The 24,766-nt window shown below is 40.9% G+C and overlaps 1 protein-coding gene and 2 long non-coding RNA genes across 4 annotated transcripts in view; 1 reads left to right on the forward strand and 2 right to left on the reverse strand.

Moving 5' to 3' along the window:
- Positions 1-2,071: 2,071 nt before the first annotated feature.
- On the reverse strand, positions 2,072-2,478 carry LOC119908535. The gene is made up of 2 exons (XR_005445305.1): positions 2,358-2,478; positions 2,072-2,200 (listed from the first exon to the last, which is right to left on the reverse strand). It is a non-coding gene; the product is annotated as an uncharacterized LOC119908535 (long non-coding RNA).
- A 4,258-nt stretch (positions 2,479-6,736) lies between these two features.
- LOC119908427 lies at positions 6,737-8,416 on the forward strand. The gene is made up of 2 exons (XR_005445266.1): positions 6,737-6,802; positions 6,955-8,416. It is a non-coding gene; the product is annotated as an uncharacterized LOC119908427 (long non-coding RNA).
- Positions 8,417-18,648: 10,232 nt separating this feature from the next.
- Positions 18,649-24,766, reverse strand: part of LOC119909132 (estrogen-related receptor gamma-like) — a 35,214-nt gene continuing 29,096 nt past the window's right edge. For both annotated transcript variants that reach the window (XM_038727211.1, XM_038727210.1), the window contains exons 7-8: positions 21,103-21,372; positions 18,649-20,489 (exon numbers count right to left, since the gene is read on the reverse strand). In XM_038727211.1, the coding sequence (XP_038583139.1) occupies positions 20,245-20,489; positions 21,103-21,372 (515 nt within the window). In that variant the 3' untranslated portion in view covers positions 18,649-20,244. The remainder of the gene's footprint in view (positions 20,490-21,102; positions 21,373-24,766) is intronic.

Here is a 24,766-nt window from a genome sequence, read left to right on the forward strand (position 1 = left end):
CCTCCACTACAGTTGTTTTAGATAAATGAAATGGTCTGTGTTAGTATGAATTCATATTTCTAGTGCCACTGGATTAAAATCGAGACTTTGCTTTTTATTTACTCATTGTCATGGTGAATTGTAGTTTTCTTTTCATTCCCCACGTACTAACTCAGTGAACACACTCAGGGTTGATTGAACTAGTTTTGATCAGCTGTTTAAGAACTGAAAACTCAGTTTCACATCTCAGGCTCAATCAACTCAGAGCTCCTGCCTCATCATCTCTCCTTTGCTTCCTAGTGTTTTCTTTGTGACTAACCTTTTGTTTCTTGTACCTCAAGATCACCGCCTGCTCCTCTGCCTCACGTTTGCCTTCTGCTGGACAGCCAGCCATGCGTCCCCCATCCGCCACTGCCCAGGTCATCTCGTCTGACATTATTCACAGACTTCCTTCAGATGCCTTCAGATCTCCAACCCTAGTCATCTTTCGTTTATCTAATGCCCCTACACCATCACAATACTGTGGGCACAATGCATAATTTTTCACCTACTACTACTACTACTATGATCCCAAGGAGGTGATAAAGCAGCTAAACTCCTCCACCTGCACCTCCACAATTTTTTTCCAAAGAACCCCTTAGATCCATCTGTGATAAGCAACTACAGACCAATCTACAATATCCCTTTTCCTAGTAAAATATTTGAAAAGGATGTCTACAAACAACTGCATAATTACCTGTCCCTCCACAATCTATATAATGTGGATCAATCTGGCTTCAGAACCAACCGCAGCACTGAAACAGCTTTGAAGCAGTCAGTGATCGAAAGATCAACAATGCTGCAAACAAACCTTCTATCCTAGTATTTCTAGAACGGACTGCAGCCTTAGATACTGTCAACCACAGCATTTTAATCAGTAAACTAGAAAATTAATTTGGGCAATGTGGCCGTGTCTTAAAGGGGCTCTCTTCCTATCTAACTGGAAGGACATTCTCTGTGTCTCTTGACAACTTTTAAACTGGCAATTATGACATTTTCTTTGAGGTCCCACAAGGCTCAGTTGCTCATTTTCACATGATATCCTCAGCCGTTTTAATGACCTCGACAACTGTATCAGTGACATCAAGTACTGGATGATCAAAAACTTTTTGCGAGTAAAAAAAAGGTTGAGATCCTGTTGGAGAAAACAATATTACCATTATGACCTTACTGCTGTTTACATTCTCCCTGACACAAATTTAAAAAATGCAATGGACAGTTACTTCTTGGGTGTATATGTGTATGTATATTTATAAAGTAATAACTGTATAGGCCATGTTTTATGTTACCATATTCAAATGTATATCTAACTATCTGTTATGTTCTGTGTGTGTAGCATAAGGACACTACAAACTTTCCTGCCCTATGGAATAAAGTTCCTGAGTTTTGTCTCCATGTGATGGGTCCAGGTTTTGTCAACAGTGCCACTTCAGATCAATGTAAATGGGGGAAGAACAGGGCTGCGTTAAATATATAATGTTGCTTCTTAAACTGCAAAACTTGGAAATTAGAGGGTCATGGCTCAGAAGGTAAATATTTATATCTTACAAATAGTTTTTAAAAGACTTGTTTTCAGGATGAAAAAAATGACGTCAAATAAACATGTGCAGGTCAGGCCTTGTGAGGTGACGTCGCTGTCTCTATCTGTCATTACCTGGCGAAGGAAGCTTCTATACATAATTGAAGAACACTGATTTTGACATTTAATTATCGTAAAATTGGAAGTATAATGAAATGTTATGCCTATTTCCACTTTTATTTTGCTGCCTCTGCAAATTCTTCCAAAGACCGCAGAACAAATAGCTAAATAACTCATAACTAAATAACTAAGCCAAATTAGCCCTAATATCTTTCTAATTTCCGCGGCACCCACAACTAGAAGCAAATAAGGTATAGCCATAGACTGGGTAGCACAACACTTGATCATAGAAACTGTGCAAGTCCATAGGCTGTATGATCATGTATACTAGTTAAGCTAAGACTGCACTAAAGGAAATTCAGGTGCAACAGCAGCAATTATATATGGTGAAAAAGTCCTGAGTGGATCCAGAGGTTACTGAATAAGCTGTAGCTGTAATTTCCAACTTGTGGTGTGACCAAGTGGACTGGGACTCTGCTGCAGATGGCTGATCCAAAGCTGTGACACCAAGTGGTCCTTCATGTCCAGGTGAAACATCTTTGTCTGCAGGGGGGAGGACAAGTCAGTGGGGGAAAACAGTGGAGCTTGCGTACACCTCTAGTGTAGACTTTAGGCCCTAATAGGCAGCTAAGCGGGAGCCAGGAGCTGTCAGCAACAGTTAGCCTAATATAGCTAACTTGGTAATGTTATCATATCTTACCTGCTGTACTGTCCACTGCTTTCTCGTCAGATGGATAGCATTCCTTTCACTGTTGACTTTGTGTGTGAGGCCACATGGACAGAAATGCTGTACACCTTTAGTTATGGTATTATAAATGATAGTCCTCTCTCCAGCCCTGCTCACTTCCTCTGCTTGCTTTCATGGCAGTGTGCTGGCAGTCAGAGCTCCCCCTGCAGTCCATAAAGTGCCTCTGCGCCTCAGCCCTTCCAAACCCTGCCTGCAGCCTTTGGGCCACGCCTCCTCATTTGCATACACGACTCAATCCTCAAACATCAAATCCCCAAAATCCCCAATCCTAAACCCCCAACTCCCCAATCCTAAATGGTAAATGACAAAATGCCCTATCCTAAATACCAAATCCCCAATTCTAAATACCAAATTTATTTTCGACTGCGCCTTTTAGTTTTTGATTTCGACTTTTAGTTTTAGTTCTGACCTCCTCATTTGCATACACAACTCAATCCTCAATCCCCAAATCCCCAAATCCTAAATCCCCAATCCTAAATGGCTAAATGACAAAATGCCCTATCCTAAATACCAAATCCCCAATCCTAAATACAAAATGCCCTATCCTAAATACCAAATCCCCAATCCTAAATACTAAATGCCCTATCCTAAATACCAAATCCCCAGTCCTAAATGGCTAAATGACAAAATGCCCTATCCTAAATACCAAATCCCCAATCCTAAATACTAAATGCCCTATCCTAAATACCAAATCCCCAATCCTAAATGGCTAAATGACTAAATTCCCAGTCCTAAATACCAAATTCATTTTCGACTTTTAGTTTTAGGCTTTTAGTTTTAGTTCTGACCAAATAATCCCTCCATACTATTGTTCCACATTATGAATATTTTTACTTTTTGGGGAACTGTACATCTTACTACAAACACTACCTTCAGAAACCGCTTAACTTATATGAAGGCAGAGCTTGACTGTCTCCAAAGTAACGTTATAGGACTGAAGTAACAATAACTAAATTACAGCAGTTCAGTGCAAAGTGAACATTAACCTTACCTCATAGCCAGCTAACTTCAAGTAATGTTAACCTTAGCCTTTCTATTAAAATGACTGCGCCTTAAAAGAGAACTTTTTCACTTACCAGACCAAAGCGCATGTAACAAGGAGCAGCCCCAGATAAGTGTTGACGACTGTGTGGAAGGGTTTCAGCCACTGGTGATACTTTACCACAGTCCAAAAACGAGTGTTAGCAACCGTTAGCTAATGTTAGCATAACAGAAATGCGGCAAACTGACTCCACATACTGCCTCCGGTCATCCCAGTGTACGGTTATAAAATAAAGTCACAGAACAGAAAAAACACTTTTTATAGTGCTGCAAAGAAAACTGGGTTCTCTCCAACTTTGTAAATTAAGTTAATGTTATTAATTAACAGTTTTTCAATCATTCAATCAAACATTGTGCAACATTGGGCAACGAGCTTCCCCGTTTGGTGGGCGTGTCAGAGGTGTTACCCAATCAGCTGCAACACATTTGTAAACACAAAAATACAGCAAAAATCAGCGCTTGCATACACAGCTGTGTTCCAGTCACCACCGTTTCCGTACAAAAAAATATGTTTTGCTACGTTTTGTCATAGACTGTATATAAAAAGCCTTTTGTCTGCTGCCTGGATCCAATGGTGACATCAAGGTCCTCCAGTCGCGCCCTCGCTCACGCCATGCCCCCTTCATATTTCAGCATCATTTGGCGCCAAAACGTCGAAGCTTGGACGTCATCGGTCACGTACGGTATGTATAAGTGGCAACGTGTGCTTTGTGAAAGTAAAACGAGCATCGATGTTCTGTGTATCTAACGTCACGTCATTGGACTGTGGTAAGTCTCTCCTACTTATTGAACCATTGTTTTGTATTTTAACAGAAGCAGTGCTGTAGAATAACTTGATATTGATGTGCACCATAAAATCCAGCTGGCTGGCTTTATCTTTAAACAGAATTTTAAAGGGCTAGCGTGACCGAGTTGATGGCTAGCTTAAATGTGCCATTAACTTGAGAAGCTAAGTAACTTAACGTTACTAGTTAATGTCAAACTAGACCGTGTTGGCAAGAGGTAAAGTTAACATTGTCACGTGTGAGGAGTTGGCTAACGTTAAACAAGTTAACTTTAGTACTGTAGACTTCCCTGCCGAACAATTCGCGGGCATTCCTACAAGGATGTAATGTTAGCAAATTAGTGTCGGATGAATATTAACTGCCTATTTAGCCTAGTGTTGCCTTACTGATTTACTTTCACAGCCCTTTCAAAAGTGTGTTTGACATTCATGTTAGTAGTGGGGCCAGTAAATTGAACCAGGTGGAATGTATTCCTCTTATACAATAACATTAAATACATTTAGTCATTTAACTCCAAAGCAACTTGAAATTTCTATATATGTTAAAGGTGGTTTCTTGCTCAGGGACACATTGATGGATGTGTCACAGTTGAAATTGAACGCAGGTCTCTCACACCAAAGGCACGTGTCTTATCCACTGTTCCACAACCAATAAGTATGCTCATTACTGTATGTAGTTTAGCAAGTTTAGCTTTTGGGTGTAGTTTATTCAAAATGTAACTCTACTTGTTATTCACAGATGTGATTTCTTTTTTGGAAAATTTGTACATTTTATACCCTGCGAAAGCATGATTTAATCCTCACAAATATTAATTTTATTATTTCTAAATGTACCTGCATTGCACCTGCCTCGACTTCTCCCTGCTCTCACTCACACAAACCTTTCAGGGCTCTACAGTGCGACCATTTTGCTCGCATATGCTCCTACCGTAACTACAACCTACAATAATCCCACCTGCCGTGCTACGCTGATAATCGTTATACACCCCGCCCCGAGTAGCGGACAGGACGCGACGCCAAGCTGGTGTTAGTCAAATGAGAGTTGTTGAAACTCGCTGGTGGGTGGGTTGGTCGGTGGCTGCTTGAGCAGCTCGTTTAAAAAAAAAAGAAAAAAAGACAGATGTCAGCAGCTGGAGCGGTGAGACAGAAGACAGTAGGGAGAATATAAGGAAGTTGTGGGTTTGGCTAGCTGGCTATAAGCTATTTCAGGTACCTTTTCTTGAAACATGTTCAACTCTTAATAAAATCGACATACTTGTTAATTTCGCTTCAATACAGCAGATGCACCGCATGCCAGCTTGTTAATTACGTAGCCTAGCAAAGTCATCGTCCATCCCAGTGATTCATTGTTGACATCGTCCAATGCCAGTGTGAGTGTGTTCTCTAAATCAGGGGTTCTCAAACTTTTGCAAGCTGGGCCCCCCCAAAGATGGTTCATTGCAGTTGGGCCCCCCGCCCCCCCTAATTGGGAATTGGCACCAGATCTCTGATATGAATTTATGCGTTGGTTATTGTTATTATTACTAGGCCTAATAGTAGGCATATCATCTGCATTTTTTACAAAAACTTGCAGGCGATAGTCCAGGCAGGTTAATGTGATACCTGAGCCTGCTTTGCCTTGCAAAGATTCTTAATTCGTGGCGCAATGTCTGATAAAAATAGCCTCAAATCATCCTCGATTTGTGCACGATTGCAGTATTTCATTTTGAGTGCAGTCATTTTTGAGAATCCTGCCTCACACAAATATGTCGACGTGAAAGGGAGGAGAATCTTCAAGGCGACATCACAGAGTTGAGGGTATTCCTGCATCAACGCTGCCAAGAATGACGAAAGAGGGCAGGAGGTAAAGAGTTCCTTCAGCCTACTGTCACTCTTTAGCTCAATAAGCTGTTCCTGCATATCAATTGACAGATCGTTGGCTGTGCACACAAATGGATCTCGAACCCATGCAAAAGAGCGATAATCCTCTTTAAAGTATGTGTCACGCCCTGCCAGTTGGCCATGCTTTGTGTTGCACTTTTGAGTTTAGTATCTGCCTTAGTATGTTGAGTTTTGGGTTCTGTCCTGTCTAGTGTCCAGTATCTGCTATATAGTCTGTTGTGGCGTTCCTCTGAGTTATTGTTTGGTCAGTTCATTATCTGTTATTTAGTTGGTCTTTGATTCCATGTCATGTTCTTAGTCTTGTACTTTAGTCCATGTCTTTAGTGTTTACTCCTGGTCTTGTGTTCTCTGCTAAGCTCTGTACTGTGTTCTAGTTCTGTGTTCTAATATTTTGTAATGTGTGCGTTTCTGTGTTGTCGCTTATTCACTCTGCCCCAGATCTGCTTGTCATGTCAAGTCTCTGTTTTCCTCTGCTCTTTCTCTGCCTCGTTAGTCTCATGTCTGTCACCTGTGTTGCTCGTTAGTACCTGTGAATATATATCTGGTGTTTCTGTCTTGTCTTTGTCTGGTCATTGTTCATGTTACCCTCCAGTCTGTCGTGCGTGTACTCTCTGCCTGCCTGTAACCAGCCTTGCTTGTCTTGTCTTGTCTCCCTGTACTTTTGGATTTCTGTTAACCAGCCACTCTGTCAGTAAGTTTGCTCGCCTTTAGTTTGTTTTCCATCAATAAACCCCCGTTGAACTATACCTGCTCCGCTCTGTGTCCTGCGTTTGGGTCCTCCAACCTGCCTCCACACCACTAATCATGACAGAACGTCTCAAATTGTTTTCTCATTGCTGACAGGTGCTCAGACGCTGATTGGAATAGAGAGGAGAAATCGTGTGACGTGCCTGCATCAGTGATAAAGTCTGCAATGCTGGGGAACATGTCGCAGTTCACTCGACTGATGCGGTCATGCCAGAGTTCAAGTTTTTGTGTGAAGGCGTCCACTCTGTCTGCAAGAAGCAAAATATGAGTTTTGCAGCCTTGAAAAGACAGGTTGAGGCCATTCAAGCGATCAAATATATTGACCAAATAGGACAGAGACGCAAGCCACACTGTGTCATCCAGATGCTTTGCCAGATCGGATTTGATTTCTTTCAAAAACCACTTCACCTCCTCTCGCAGCTCATACAACCGCTGTAACACCCGCCCCCTGGAGAGCCAGCGAACTTCAGTGTGCAGAAGCAGCTGTTTGTGCCCTGACCTCTCCTCTCCTGACATCTCCTGGCAGAGGACCCCAAACAAGCGAGAGTTTGGCGGTCATGATTTGATGAGATTTATAATTTTCACGGATTGGTTCAGCACGGAGTCAAAGGGAACCGGAATTTTTTTAGCAGCTAGTGCTTCGCGATGAACCATGCAATGTGTCCATTTCACAAGTGGAGCTACTTGCTGAATGCGAGCAGCTAGGCCACGCTCACTGGCCATCATTGCTCGCGCAACATCCGTGCATAGCCCAACGCATCAGTCCCAAGCCAAACCATTTTCCCAGATAAAAATATCAAGGGCATTGAAGATGGCTTCTCCTGTAGTGTGCGACTGAAGAGGCCGGCAAAACAGGACATCCTCCTCAATTGCCCTGTCCTGCAGATACCTGAAATAGGTGAGGAGCTGTGCCTGCCCAGCAACATCAGTGGATTCGTCCAGCTGCAGCGTGTAGTAAGGACTCGTTTTAATGAACTGTATCAGTTGCTCTCTGATATCATTAGAAATGTCTGAAATTCTCCTAGCGACTGTGTCATTGGACAGTGGTACTGCACCGAGTTTGGCTGCTGCACAATCTGCTATCGTTATTCTGCATGTCTTGCGCGGCCGGCAAAATGAGAGTTTTGGCAATTGTATGTGGTTTACCTATTCTTTTGGCCACAACATACGATGCCTCCAAACACTGTTTAGACAGTGCTGTGCACTGAAATGGTTGCCTGTTGCTGATTGAGGCCATCAAGCTTTCTTTTAAAATATTCAGCCGGTTTATCCTTAATGCCAGCATGCTTTGTTTCGAGGTGCCTTTTAAGTTTGCAGGGCTTCATGCTGTCGTTTGCCAGCACCTCAGCACACACAACACACTGAGGTCTCAGATCAGCCGTAACTGTAAACCCAAACTGCAGGTATGCTTCATCGTACCTTCGAAGCTTTTTTGCAGCTGGTGGTGCGTCGGTTGCCCTGTTGGTCCTCACTAGAAATCTCTCCATTTTTGTTTGGTTTTGAAATAATTTGGATGTGGATTAATTGTGTTTTCAATAAAGTTTAGGCTATGATGTAACGATGTGTGCGTGTGGCTATGTTGAGAGACTAGTAAATAAATAATAAAGATTTTGCTGGCAATACAGATTTTATTTTAAGACTTAACGATTGTAACGTTAGTCCTTTGTGTGTGTGTGTGTGTGTGTGTGTGTGTGTGTGTGTGTGTCTTAGTCGTGTGGGTGTTGCAACACAGTGAAAAAGGGTAGTTAGCTAAGTGCACTGCCTAACAGTTAAAAAATAATGGCTAGGGCTGAGTTGGGGATAATCTTTAAAAAAAAAAAAAAAAAAGACTGTTTGTGGGATTAGTCTTTAAAAAGACTGTTTGGGTTTTGAAGTATAGGCCTCAGTAAATCGAGATTGATAACAGATAGACTAGCGAAAGCTAACACGAGGCACAACTTGGCAAGAAACTAGACTAGAGTGAATGGAGCTATGTGAGTCAAATGCAGTGATTTATTTTTGTGTGAGAGTGAGTGAAGAAACATTTACATTTACGCCCCGCTCCGTAAGCCAGGGCGGGAACAGCGGCGGCCATGCGCAATTCATTTGCAGCCTAGACGCGAGTGGTGTGTGTCTCCTCTCTGCTCTGACTGCAGGCTGGGACTGCTGCGCGAGGCTACTGAGAGACTGACCACCTGTGAGTGCTTTTGGACGGGGGAGGGGCTCACGGCAGCACCCGCTGCTCGTTGAGCACAGTAACTGCAGAGTGATACGTGCTTTGGGGTCTCCAAACACCACAAAAGTCGCTAGACTTGACGCTAGTCACTTCTGACAAAAAAAAGTCGCCAGGAGGATGATTTGTTTGTGTGTTATAATAGTCCAACCACTTGCATTTCAACATGGGGGGAATTTTCGTGAAATTTTGTTTTTATTTTCCATTTACCATTTTTTTATTTCAGATTTTCTTTCCTCCCTCCCATCATGCCTACTCGCGCCCCCTGGGAGAGTGTCCGCGCCCCCACCGGTTGAGAACCACTGCTCTAAATTAAATGGAGTTTGGTACAAACAGTAACTGCATTACATCGGTGACGGGCCCAGGACTGTTTATAATCAGGCTGCAGCCTCTGCTGCTCTCTGTCGGGACACACACACACACACACACAGCGGCCAGCAGAGCGAGATGCTGCGCCGTCGCGGTGGAGACGGTGACGTTAAGTTCACTCCAAACTACTCAAGTTGTTGACACCTTCGCTCATTAGGCCTACTGTAAGTACATGCAATAAAACCTTCCCGAGTAAAAGACAATATTGTACATGCATGCTATGATTTTTTCTCATATATCATACTGCATGACAGCATGGGCACAAGCTGCTCCCACTGCAACCAAACGCATAGGCTCTCTATACAACCGAGCAATAAAAATTATGGATAAAAAACCAATACGCCATCATCACTGTACCATCCTTAAGAAATATAATTTAATGAATTTTGATAGCTTTAGCAATCTTTGCTTCCTTAAATTGATTCACAAGTGCATTAATCATTTAGCACCTGAGCCACTAAGTTCATTTGTTGAGAGACAAAACAGCATTGGAGTCACTAGGAGCTCCACAAATCATGACTGTAAAATACCATACTGCAGGACCAGCTTTGGACAGACGACCTTCTCCGTGAAGAGCTCTAAACTCTGGAACTCCATCTGACATCAAGACTGTACCTGACTTTAAAATGTTTACTTCCAGGCTTAAAAACTGGTTAAAGACAAACCAAAAGTGTACTCATTTTTAATTAAAAAGTAGGTAAGAGTTGTATATGATATGCATGTTTATATTTTTTTAAATGAAGTAGTGAAGTATGTAAATTCTATTGTGTATAAAAGCCCAACCAGGGACAGGAGTTGAAAATTAGCATTAGCTATAAACTTTATATGCAGCACTTCAGTGACAAGCTTTGTTTTGACACTGTTTGTTTGCAATGTCCCTGTCAAATAAATAAATAAAATAAAATAAATAAATCAACACACCTTGTCTGTAAGGTAAATCATCTCTGTCCTCAGTCTGTCATCCTGTAGGCTATGTTATTTACTAGCACAAGTAAATTTAACTTGGAAATTACCGAAATCTTAAAAACAAGGTAACCAGGTATCGTTACCTGCCAGCACAGGGGAGGAGGAGTGAGTTTTTATTCTTTCTAAACATCACTCAGTATTATGATGTAAACATTAATGTTGCTGCTCTGGAAACAGCATTTAGCTGTTTAAAATATTAAATTGTAATCCTATAAATAATTTTAAAACAACCAGGCATTTAATATGCACACTTCAATATATGTTTGGTTCTGGTCTTACCAAATAACCATCACCAAATAATACTAAAGTATCGATAGTGGTATCATTAAAGAATATGATTGTTAAGCAGTCTCAATAAGGGTATCAATAAAAATCCCCATCCCCATCCCTAGTGCTAAGTGTGTGTGTGTGTGTGTAAACCAGGTCTGCATGCTGACAGCTAATAAGCTATGATAGCTTCCTCCATGTTGGACTCTCCTGCTGTCCATCCAGTCAAAAGCATGAAGGCATATCAGGCTGCTCTGCTACCTCACCCTCTCCAATTACACCAACACACACAGATCCAGATCTGAATGTTTCTATCTCGGTTCAGTTCCCAGATAAGACGCCACGGAGTGTTTAGCTGCTCAACATGATCGTAGCTGTCATCGACTCCACACAGGTAACAGCTGATCAGGACTTCCCTCTGCCGAACCTTTAGTCTGGTTCTGCTGGTTCTTATTATAGGTGGGAATCGCAGGGTACCTACAATACGACACGATACGTGGCTCACGATAACGATAATATCATGATACAGCAATTCTGCAATAATCGATATATTGCTTGACAATCCTAAAGTGATGCATCACGATAGCTGTCTTAACTATTAATACAAGATGCCTGTCAAAAAGTACTATTTGCTGTAAATCCAAACTTTTAGAAAACAGTACAATTCTGCTCAGTCTGTAAATAAAACTACAGAGCAACTATGAAATTATTATCAAAACATTTGTTTATAAAATGCAAATTCACTGAATTATTTACTGCAAATACAAATTGCTGTATACCACCTGAGTCCAATCACATATTAATAACTGTTCAGTAACAGCATTGTGCTGCCCTTTCTCCTCCTACTGAAAGCTGTATTTTTAGGCCACTGGGAATATTGGGTTTGAGTTTTGACCCTTTGGGGTTGCTGTAGCTGTGTGGAGAAGTAGTAGAGTAGCAGATCAAGACAGTGAAATTAGCAGCTCTTTTTTTTATTTTTCACGCAGAGCTCAGGAAACACATACCTTAAGTATTTGCACAGTATGTCACTCAGGATGTTCTACATGTGAAGCAAAATGTGTAGTTTATGTTAAGATTGTATTTTCACGATTGTGATGCTAATACTTAATGGAGATTCCCATTATATGTTAGCATTGAGCTAACTGTCAAAGCGCTTTTTTAAAATTAATATTATGTTTCGATATGATGGGCCGGACGCGACCCTGTATGCAGGATAAGCGGTTGACGATGGATGGATGATGGGCTGGAATATCGATACAGTATCATGGAAAAATGTACAACGATATATTGCCATATCGATTTATTGTTACACCCCTAGTTCTTATCCAGGTTGTTTTCTGTAAGCGGGTCTCTCTGTGTTGTAGCTGCAAGAGCTGATGTGTCACATGATGATGGGGAGCCTGGTGATGTTCAGGAAGGACTCTGCTCAACATCCTCAGTGAGGCACTCTCAGAGGACACTGTCCTCGCGGCTTCCACATGTGTCCACCTGTCCTCGTGGCAGCTTCTACTTCATGTGTCCACAGTTTAGTCTCTAGACTGGGAGTCCTTCGAGCAGTACAGCACCAGGCACCTGTTCCTGGCTCACAGCATCCCCCTGGAGACCATCTTCCCCATCCTGCAGCAACTTAAATATTAAGGTGAGCGGTGTCTAGGAAAGGGTCCCTGTCCTCCAGTCTGATCAGTCCTCTGACTCCTTTTTTCTTTGTGTTCCTAGAACACCTGGAGGCCTTGTCCTGTCTGCTGCTCCGCAGAGAGAAGTATGACAGGAACACACCTGGACACTCGTCTGAGAGACTCCTGGGTCCCCGTTAACGTCTCTGTCTGTGTGTCCCAGGCCCAGTGAGGAGATGGTGAAGATGGTCCTGAGTCGTCCCTGTCACCCCGAGGACCAGTTCACCACCAGCATCCTGAGACACTGGGCGTCCAATCACGACAATAATTGAATAATTGCGGCTGGGAGAACGCGTCAAGGCCAAGCTGATAAAGAACAACAACAATCAGCCCCGCAAGAGACACAGGGGAGGACAGACAGGCTTATTGATCGCTTCAGGAGGGATTGAAAACTGATAGATGATTGTGTCTGTCTCTGCCAGTCTTCACTCAGACCCCCGATCCTTCAGGCTCTGCAGCACGTTCAGGCCAGCTGTGACGAGGTCCACAAGATGAGGCATGCGCGCGCACACACACACAGGTGACATCACTGCGGCGGCTGATGATATCACTTCCTCCTCCTGCAGGGTCAGCAACCTGTTCGCCCTGGTGGAGGAGTACAAGAACTCCCAGACCGGTCCTCCGAAGTCCCGCTGTAAGGCCCCGGCATCCTCTCCTCGCTTCCGCCCACCAACAACGAGGAGAGCGCCTCCAGCAGCGGGTCAGTAAGTAGCCCCACCTCCACCTGCTGTCCTGCTTAATGAACAAGCGCAAAGGATGAGCGAATGTGAGAGTGGCAGAAAGTGACAGTGAAAGTTAGCGGAGAATAAGATCAACATTAAGTTGTCAGGTTACAGCTCTGTCATCTACTGTACATCCTGATAGTTAAATCTAAGTGCTGTGTTGACCACGGAGGAGCTGAGGTTAGTAACGTTAAAGCAAATTAGGGATGCAAACTAGCTAATGAGATTATTCTTTTGGATTTTGATGTACAAATGTAATGCTTGTAATAATACAGAAGGGAGACGGTTCTCATGTTGCCTATTATTTATGTTAATTTCTACAAATGTATAAAGCAGTAAATTAAGACACAAAAGGCAAACATGAACTGTCCTATCTGTAATGATTCTGAGGTCATGTTAACAGTATTTTCCTGCCATTATAAGGTGGTGAGGCTCAAAACTGCTTGGTGATGCTCAATGTATATAAAATCACTGTGGAGAGCATCAAAACCAATCAAATGAATTTTCCCAGATCTAATGGTTAGAATTCAACCCCAGTAGACTTATTTAGCAAGTTTAGCTTTTGGGGTGTAGTTTATTATTGTCTCCCTGTCTGCTCCCCTCAGTTTATCCATCAGCAGTAGGTTATGTTTTTTGTTTGTTTGTTTGTTGTTTTTTTGTTTGTTTGTTTTTGGGGGGGGGGGGGGTCTGGGTTTTTCTACCGGTGATCCTTTTTTCACGTCAGCAGGTGCACCGCATGCCAGCTTGTTAATTACATAGTTTATCAATGTCATCATCCATCGGTGATTCATTGTTGACATTGTCCAATGCCAATTTTGGAGACATCACTCAACCCTGATTTGAATACACTGATTTACTTAATTTACTTGATTTAATTAATTTTGTGACTGCTTTTCCTTTGTGTGTTTTTAAATGTCATTCATAATGGTCTTTAAAACTCTTAAATTTGACCAGGTGAAACCTGCAGAAATCCTGATTGTTCTATTACCTCATCTACCTGACTTAAAAATTTGCATAGTGTGAAACTTCTTATTTTAAACAATCTTTATTAGCTATCTTTATTTGCTTATGATTCCATAAAATTTCACATTTAAACCTCCCTTTTATATTTAAGTAAAAGTGCTGCAGTCGCTTTTTCCACAAAACACAGTAAAGAAGAACACAAAAGAATGAAAACAGATTGATTATCAAAATTCAATCAAGCAGTCAATTATTTAGTCTATTCAGCTTTATGCAAGATGTGCCTTATCAAATGTAGAAAGTGGAATTTAATTTTAATAAGCATCAGTGGATCAATGTAATTTAGTATGCAGTAATAAAGGGTTTTTTAAAAATGTATTATATTTAAGTTAAGATTTACTCAAATATTATTACCTCTACTTAAAAAGTTCTAGGTAATCAGTTTCCACAAATATTTTGAGTATTCTGAACTTAGTCGGATTTACAGTGATCATGTTCACTTATTTGCCTTTTTAAAATGTGTGTGTGTGTATGTTCATCCTGTATGTTTGAACTGGTCTGGCATTTGATACAGTCTTGGCTGAGATGACACAACACTCTACATTCCTTGACAGCATATTGCAGCATAAAAAGACTGACAATTTGAGTTCAAAGTGTCTTTCCTGTTGAAGTGTCCGTGAGCAAGCACAGATGATTTCCCTACATTAATTCACGAATTCAAGTGTCACCTTGGAGATATTGCTATATTTTAGACTTTCCATCATTATAAATAATCACAGTAACATGGTTCTTTGTTGTCTGTGTGTCAACACTTAACAGATTAAGTAGATGGTCTGTGGGTTAATATTAATGTTTTTTCATCTGCACACAAAACAGAAAAAGATGTGATTTAATGAGTTTAGGCACAGCACACATTGAAGGCAGAAACACTTTGTTCCTGCGGCTGTGCCTCAATTAACTGAGCCCTTTTATATTATGTGACAACGGCTACAAATACTATTCGGGTTAATGCATTAATTATCTTAATTACCTCACCAGCAAAATCAGTCATCTTATAATGAGTCTGTAAATTTAGAGATGGAAATTCTCTAACGCAACTATCTTAGCTTTTATGTGTTTATGCATGCTGTTCAATATTTTATAACAAAGTGTCTGAAGCCCCTGTAATGACCCAAAAAACGCTAATGTTACTACAGTATTACCATGCTTTTATAATAAGTCTTGGGCTCTAACAGCCCTGCTGAAATAACTGGAAGTCATTTATGCGGGGAAATATCTTTGGGTTTTTTTTGTTTTTTTTGTATATCTGCCTGTTGGATCTAAATTAAAATTTGCTTTAAGCATGGCAGTCATGGATAGCTCATATATTTATATTAAAAGTTATGGGTGAAATTTAGATTTTTACTTTAAGGGTAAATGCTCCTGTTAAAAGCCCTCTTTTTCTAACCTAAATTGGGCTTTAACTGTGGAGCATAACATGAACTCTTCTCAAACCAGGTGTATCACATGGTATTCTTTGCAATGTGCTGTTTGACCACATGATGGCGCTAAGCAGCAGCTGCTGGTTGCGTTGTGTCCAGTTCAATGACTCAACAGCAGCAGCAGAGGAGAAACTCAGTATGCAAGTACAGCTACAATGCCCCTTATTCTCCGTCCCTGTTATCATTGTATTGTGATGCTAAGGCGGAAAACAGCTGCACATCAAAACTACATCACCTATACTCTCCTTTTGTCTTCCACATGAGCACAAAGCAGCACAGCAGCAATAAGCAGAAGGCCCTGATGTGTAAAAACAAAAGTCACTATTCACTGTTGTCCTCATGTACCCTCTAACTGTATGTACAGTTGTCCATCTGCTGTTGGGGAATGATTGAGAATGACAGGCAAGAGGTACAGCAACAGATTTAGTAACAGTTTGTCAGGGTGTTCAACTGTTCAGGGTAGGTCCGCATGCAACTTTTAAACATGTGAGCAGAATCCTGGGAGGCTGGATTCTACCTCAACATTTCTAAATTTAACATTATTTTCCATGGTGTACCGGACAATAGGGCCCCTGTCATTTTTTAGTATGATGTTCCCACTTAATGGTAAAAACCCCCTCCTCTCAAGTCTTTTTTTTTTTTCTCTGTGGGACTTTGCTTGGATGTTTGAGATTCATGCAGAATGATGTAACTTATTTAAGCCCCATTTCTCAAACTCCTGGTCCAGTGAAGGATGACCACTGTGGTGGCAACAGTGTCCTGGACGGAAAAAGTCCAGTAGAGATAAAGTTGTTTTAATTACTTTAGGATAGTTACATGTCCTCAAGGTGACAGGAAAGTTAATCAGTTAATGTTGTTCAGAACAAAAACACAACTGAGTGGACTAGGAAATCATAAGTATTAACACTGCATAATCTTTAAGGACCAAATTACCTTAAATATATGCGCTCATTGTGGCCATTTCAGGACTATTTCATGAGGAGAAACTCAACTGGAATAGTCGTGGGTTAAGACATATTATCTGCAACACAACAAGGACAATGTTATGTTGCAACATAATTGTTCCACCAAAAAGGTGATTATTTAACACTTTCTTTGAAGCCATTGGTCCCCAGTTCCAGAAATCCCCACTTTGTATAAGAGGGGGGGGGCCCACATTAACTAACAGCTCATTTGATTTATTTTACAGACGAGCTGTCCTCCGCCTAATACCCTAATCAGCATTCATACCTAGCCGTGATGATTCGAGACAATGCTTTTTTATTGAGGAAGTGATCTCACCCTTGAGTGCCAGAATCAGCCTTTTTTACTGCCCATCTCCTCAGGGCCTCATCCATCACCAAGGTGTCTGGGCGCTACAGCCGCTAGACACATACTAACTCATTTAAGCAGAGGGACATACGGGGATATATCACTCAAGATCACTAACTCACTTACTGACGGCTGATGTGGTGAAACATCTCCAGCTTGTTCCAAATCCATTGGTGTGCCCCGTGAGTTTTAACCACAAGTAAATAAAGAGATTTTCTGGCTTCTGCTGACAGATAAGGAGGGAGGAAGGACAAATGGGTTGCTTAGGATCTATTCATCCATCTTTATTCTTCAAGTTTTGCTTGCATTGTCTCCTCTCCTTGTACTTACAAACAAAATCACATGCTTCATGTCACAGAACCAGTCGTGACTGATTGCCACTGAAAGCTGCATGTCTCTCCAGTTAATACTTCCTTTATCGACTGTAAACTCAATCTAAAACCATGTAATCCTACAAAATATCTGCTGGTTCAATCACCAGTCTAACAAAGGTAGAGCATTGCTCATCACCGCAATAATTTCCAATTACATTTTCAAAATGAGTAGTGTAAAAAATATTGGTGACACTTCATTTTAACCCCCTTTTTAGCATTTATTAGCAGTATATGAACAATTAAAGTGAGACTTTGTAGCTTGTGCGCAGCCGGCACTATGGGTATTTTCAGATAGAAACAGTTAATGCTAAAACCTGCAGAGTAACAGTGGCAACAACTCTAATATCAGTTAGACAGCATTATCTAAAGTTAGCTAACGTTAGCCACCATAAGCTGCTGCTGCTTTTTATTAATTATAAATTAAACTTTTCATTTGTATGAATAATGTGTCTTTCAAAAGAAGACTTGCTTTAATAATGGTTAATAAATGGTGAGGATATTTTAAATGTTTATTAATGTATTTGTCAGCAACTATAACTGCTCATGCAGTGTGTAAGAATAACTGGTGTATACCGGTAACAGTATGTTACAGATAATAAATGATTGACATTATAATGCAAAACACTTGTAACAACACAACACAGTTGTATAAAATGTCAAACTGGGATTGGCTCCAGCTCTCCGCGACCCTGTGCACAGGATAACAGGTTGACGAAGGATGGATGGATGATAATGATAATGATAAATATGTATGCATTCATTTTATTAACAAAGTACTTAATAACTTAACAACTTACGTCTTCATGCTCCATGACAGCTGAGCAAACTCCATTTATCCACGAATGAAGGCCACAAGATGCTGCTGAAAGCCTGGGAAGAAATCTAGTAAGTGGACCTTCAAGGTCAACATGTCTTCATGAGTTTTAAACATATTTCTTTTAACAGCTTTAAGACCGCACGTTGTTTGTACACAGTTAATAAATGCACCCTGTAAGGATTTGTTCTTGTTTGTTTGATAATATATCAAATCCTATGTGTTTATATGCTCCTTGGAAATGCTGAATAGGGGGGTTTAAAGCAAAGCACTACCAAAATATATACTTTTCTACCTAAAACTATAAATACATGTTCAGGGGGGGTTCTGTTTCTCAGGATGATTGTATGATGAAGCGATGAGTCGACTGCCTCTGCTTCTATCAGCCTCAAAAGACATCTGATGACTGGCACTCCTCGGAGCCCCTGTTCGACTTCATTACATTATAGCTGTTAATTTTAAATCTCCATCCAACTGGGCTCTGATGGCCTAAATGTGCCATAATGGGCCTTACTTGGAAATGATGCATTGTTAAGACTGTGCAGAATAGACTGCACCCACTAACCAGCTCATAATGAATTTGTTTCAAAGCCTTCCTGTCCATCATCTCTTTATTATTAAGAAAGACGACACGCAAATGATTTGAGCTTTGCATTAAGGGGTTCATCTTTATTGCCCAAGAATCCACCTGAGAATGAAATAACACGGCACAGCTCTTCCAAACTAAGCTTATTTGCATCTTTAAACAGTTCTGTTGGCATAAGACATGACGTACAGTATATACAGCAAAACGTACAGTAGATACATTTAAACTGGCATATTGCTGCCATCATCTTGTCACACAAATATGCACGTTATAGTGTCACAGTACCTTGAGTAAAATAAGGAGCAAGACTTGGTTGTTTTATTCAATGTACTGAGATTCCTTCTGATTTTAATCCCTTCATTTAACGTGTGCGGAAAAAGACAAATTTCAGATATAACTAACTTCACACAAAACACACAAACATATTTAACAGAGAGCCATCACCAGTTCCCTCAAACTTTATGGCTAAAAGGAAAAGTAGTGCACAAATTTCATCCTACACATAGACTTATACCGTGGAAACGACATTAAATGCCTCCCTAATCCAGATTATACAGTATGGCAGCCATTTTACATAGTTAAAGTTAATGTCTATGGGTCTACAACAACTCTACAACATTATGATCATCACGTACACACTCCAATTATAATCATCTTGAATTTCATGATATGGTATGATATCAGTGCTGTAGCAGAGAAGCTAGTAAAAAATTATCTTACAATGATATCATTTAAAAATCTTTTACAAAATTATTATCCACTGTAATTGCTTGAATCTACTCTTCATTAATGCCACATTAGTAAATTAAAAAAAGCAAATAAACAGAGCCACTTTTAAATAAATATCACTTTTGCTGTTGTATCCTGACATTAAGTACTCTTTCCCTGAAATGTTCTTCTAAAATCAGGAGGCCGGTTATTGTTTTCTAAGATTCTGACCACTTAATTGCTTCCTTTTAATCACCTATATATGAATGTAGAGAATAGATAAGATACTTTTGTGATATACAACACAGCAGAGATGGAGGTTTATGTGAATGTTTTACAGGCCACATTATAGTATTCTGGACATTATGCTGGTATTATTCAATAGTATGAGTCTTTACTCTTTGGTAAGACATATACCTTTTCTATACAAAAATGACAAACAAAATCAAATCATCAAAAGGCTCTCTAAATGCACTAGAATGCAGATTAACAGGCTTCAAGATGGATGAAATAATCCATGAGGATTTTCAAGTATCAGGTGGTCTTTTGACAAAAGAAGCTCTACTTTTGGCATGTAACTGTAAATATCTCTAGAAGGCGACTTCTTCTGCTTTACTGCTGTTTGTCCATTTGTCTTCAACCTTCGAAGCAGGTCGACGCTCTTCGATTATAGTCACAAACAGCAAAGATGTCCTTATCGTCAAGACACTAAATGCAAATTAAACTGCTTCATTCACTTCTATTCAAACTTTCAAGGAGAGAAGCAAGGGCGTTGCTCTAAAAATACTTCCCGGCGACTGCAGATTCAAAACTTTATTGTCAAAGCTGAAATGGACAAATACATGGTGTCAAACCCCAACATTACCCGTGACCCTTCACTTCCTGTCATCCTAACCCCTGCGTCGGGAGGTCAGGAAAAAGCTAATGGCTGTCTGTGTTTAGGTCAGGCTTTGGCCTCTAGCAGTTCGAGGAACAGTTTGTGCATGGGCACACGGCCGTCCTGTTTGATGCTGCAGAAGTGCTGGACAGCACGAGCAGCCGTCTGACGGAGGAGAGGGAGGGTCATGATCAGTTTGCCTGCCCGCCGAGGGTCCTCTGGGTGGCGGGTGGCCTCGTAGTCCTGTAGGGCCCCGTGAAGGACATCCTGGAGTCTCTGAACTGCCTCTGAGTCCTCAATTTGCATGGAGTCTGTAAGGAGAGGTAAAAGTAAGGAATTAAGGTAGGTCAACGGATTTAACAAGTTGTACTTTTTGTTTTTTACAAACCAAGAGCAGAATTAAAAAAAGCTGGGATTTTAATTTTATTTCACAAAACATAAAAAATACAGAAGAGTGGAGGTAAAGAGAAATGAACACTAACAGTCTACAGCCAAGCTAGTGGCTCCGTGAGGCTAAAGTTAGACACAGCAGTGCAATGACCTAAATGTTAACATTAGCATGGCAACATGCTCACAATGACAATGCTTATATATAGCAGGTATGTTTTCCATGTTCATTACCTTAGTTTAACATGTTAGCACGCTAACATGTGCTAGTTATCGCACATGTACACAATGTACAACTGAGGCTGATGTGAATGTCAAAGCCAAGTTTAAAGAACAACAACTGAAATTATGACCTGCTGGTTGCGCTAGAGGAATGATTAGGTTTCATCCTCTGGGGACCATGAATGTCTTGTATGTAATGTCAGTGGAGGAATGACCAACTGATATTGCCGTCCATAGAGCCTCAACACTAGCATGGCTAAAGATTGTGCAGGCACAGAGCCAAAGAGCCTAATCTGTGTAATAATTACTTTATACCTGAGTTAGCGAGCGCAATAGCTTTGAGGACCACAAACTCCTCCTTCTCCAGCCCCATGGTCTTATACTTCTTCACCAGCTGCAGGATGGCGTTGTTGAGGTCAAGCAGCCCGGCCAGCTTCGACTGCTCTTCGTCCATGATGTAGTCCTCAGCATATACCAGTTTGTCCTCCAAGGCCAGCGAGCGAAACACCACACGAAGAATCAAAATCTCCATCCAGCCACTCTGTAGTAGACTCATCTGGTCAGCCAGAGAGAGGGAGGGGAAGCCTGGAAAGATGAAATAATAAACATGGTCATTTTAAGCCTGTAAAAACAGCTGTAAAATGCTCTGGAGGGAGCTTTCTATAGTCGGAGAAGTTGACCTTTGATGATCTCATCAGGATCATCTTGGATTGGGCGCGAGACTACAAATACTTTACAGAAAACTTGCTTTATAAACTGAGGGCACTGAGTTTGAAAGAAGTGATCATTTAAAGGTCCTAAAAAGTTTAATTTAAGATGATTTTAGTTGCATAATGGAAATTATAGGATCCAGCATTTTTTAAGACTTGCCATACTAAGGACAAAAAAATCATTCAATCATGTCTGCCTTTGTTTCACAAATTCTTCTTTTAATCTGTCCCCTTTAAGGAGTGGCAATTCCTTAAATTGCTAGAGTACCCCTTTTAAATAATTGAGTTAAATGAAATGATATTGTATCCATATTCCCTCATTGTGCTACTTCTATTTAGTGATTTCACCATAGTCCCCAAGTATAGTCAATGTGTGTTTAAAGCAGTACAGTATTTAGATGCAAATTATTTTAATTTAATTATTAGCATTAGCGTAGCAACTGCAAATGTTGTTTAGGTCAAGCAGAAATAGCTTTTCGCAGGGATAAGATTTAGGGAAATACGCTTTTTCAATTCTGGTCAACAGATAGATTAGACGGTTAATTCCACTGTCCTATCTGTCCATTAAATATAAAGCTATGGCAAGCAATTAGCTTAGCTTAGTTTAGCTCAGCGTAAAGAAGCAGGGGAAACCGGCTAGCCATACCCCCAAAGCAAACAAAATCCACCTATTCCAGTTTTAGAAGGTTCTGGTAGGTGGATTTTGTAATCTTTGGAGGTAAGGCTAGCTATTTCCCCCTGTTTCTAGTCTTTATGCTTAAACTAAGCTAACTGTCTCAAATCTAAGATACAACAGAAGTTTCAGTCCTCTCATCTACCTTTTTTTGGTTAAAATTCTTTGTAGCTGCACTAAAAAAGTTTACATGGGCCTCTCTGTCTTCTTCTCCTCTTATTTTTAAAGCCAATGGCGGTTTAGTTTAATGATAACTACCACACAACTTTAACAGGCTGGTGGTCTTCATGATAAAAATAACTTGTATGCAGTATAATAGCATTGATGAGACAGAATGTTCTTGCAGCAGAATGACTCCCTCGTAAGACCACATTGCAAAGGGCATAAGAAAGGACAGAGGGAGTGACTAGGTGGTGAATTTAATTACACTCTGTTGGACACACCTACTTTGATTGACAATTACACCCCACAGGAGCATGATTAAACCCGCTCACGTGCCCCGCATAAACCTGCATGTACACACTCACACACATGTTTACTGTAATTAAATAGATGATTTTACAGAGCGAGAGGAGGAAGGGGAGGCGTTTGTATTTTTGACACCATCAGTGATTGTTATCAGGATCCATTGCGCTTTACAATCACCATGGGGACATCAGTGGCGCCCCTTTCCCCACTATCGCTCCCTGATTGATTGGAAACGCTGTCTGTGCACAATTTCATTGGTCGATAGGGATCAGTATTCTGCCACTGGATCATCGATCAGGGACAGAGACCTGTGTGAGTGTATGTGTTTGGGCCTGTGTGATGAAATCTCAGGCAATATATTGATAGATTTTAAGGTTAAACCTTCAATAGAGAGAAAAGACCACATTTTAAAGGGTCAAATGATTTTTCTTTTTTCAAAGCACAGGGCACTGGGGACAATGAGGAGAGGAATGTTGTCTTGCCAGTGTTAGCTGTATCATATCAACAACAACACAAAGCCAGTCACACAGTCGCGCTGACACACACACACACATTTGACAGCCAACTTGCAGCACAGATTCAAAACGGCCAAAAGCAAAGAGGGCAGTTGGTCTTTAGCCAGCTCATCTGCCAGTCTGGCCCTCAGACTTCAGACCACATCACTGTCAATCTGCCTGATAAGAGCAGACAGGGAGGAGGGGGAGTAGCCAGGACAGTAGCCCCATCACACTCACCTCCCCCTGGGCAAAGAACTCAGATGGCCTGGGCCACTTTGCCCAGGACCCTGGTCCTGCCAGCGATGGGGGCCGTGTGGCCTGCCACTCATCCAGAGCTGATGTGACATGGCCTTTACGTTGCTAGGAGGGGGGCCAGTCTTTTTTTTTTAAATATCCATTCTCTTTGTGTATGTCTCTTCTATCTACCTTTCTTTCCTGGTCTCCCGCCGGTTGAGCTGTCTTGGTCTCTTTTACCTCCTCAACCTGTTCCTTGAATTATGCTTTTGTCCCTTCCTTTTGTCTTCTGTCTCATGACCTCTGTCATCTCAAGTCACTCTAATCTTTTTCTCTTTATCTGCCATTTTCTTTCTCTGCTTCTGTCTGTTTTTCTCTCCGACCAAATAAAATCCTTCTTTGATTAATAAAGTTAAATTAGATAGATTTTTTTGTCTATAGAATCTTGAAAGTAAAGAAAATTATCTGAGCACAGTGTATTAAATTTAGTCTGACATGCAACCAAAAATACGTAACATTGTATTATGATTACAAAGCTCATTACAGAGTTTGTAAAGGTATAACAAGTGAATGTTGCCACAAAGCTGTTCAATTTGTATTTTGTTAAGGGAGTAGATTGACGTTTTAAGAAATATGCATATTTGCTTTCTTGTCAAGAATTAAATGAGAGCATTGATAACCAATCTCACATCAGTCCATTGAATATCAATCATCAGCCAGCAGCCAGTTTGCATAGCTTAACGTAAAGAGTGGAAACAGATAGCATTCCTGTGTCAGCAGGCAACTGCACCTACCAGCAAAGACAACAAAAACGGTAAAATTGCAAATTGTAATTTAACGGTTTCAAGTCTTAATGCTAAGCTAAGCTAACCTGCTGCTCCAGCTTTTTTTACTGTAGAGCGGTATTGATCTTCTCATGTACCCTAGCCATCTGCAAGAAAGGAAATACCGTATTTTTCAGACTATAAGGCGCACTTAAAAGCCTTCAAAAAATGACAGTGCACCTTATAATCCGGAGCGCCCTATATATGGACTAGTTGTGCTTAATGACCGCAAAGCGATTTTGTGTGGTAAACGGCGCTCGTAGTCATGAGCGTTGCGGAGTAATACATACAGTAGGCCTACTGTGCTTCACCATAATATTACAGTGTGAACCCAAAATGGCACCTGTCAAGAGACATGCTTACAACGCAGACTTTAAACTCAAGGCTATCACTCATGCAGTAGAACACGGGAATAGAGCAGCAGCGAGAGAATTCAACATTAATGAATCAATGGTACGGAAGTGGAGGAAGCAAGAAGATGACCTGCGCCAAGTAAAGAAGACCACACAGAGTTTCCGCGGGAACAACGTGAGATGGCCACAGTTAGAGGACAAAATTGAACAGTGGGTTATT

The sequence above is a fragment of the Micropterus salmoides genome, unplaced genomic scaffold (assembly GCF_014851395.1).
Source record: "Micropterus salmoides isolate LMB-PRFRI ecotype aquatic unplaced genomic scaffold, ASM1485139v1 Ms_hic_scaffold_18, whole genome shotgun sequence".
Taxonomy (NCBI): Eukaryota; Metazoa; Chordata; class Actinopteri; order Centrarchiformes; family Centrarchidae; genus Micropterus; species Micropterus salmoides.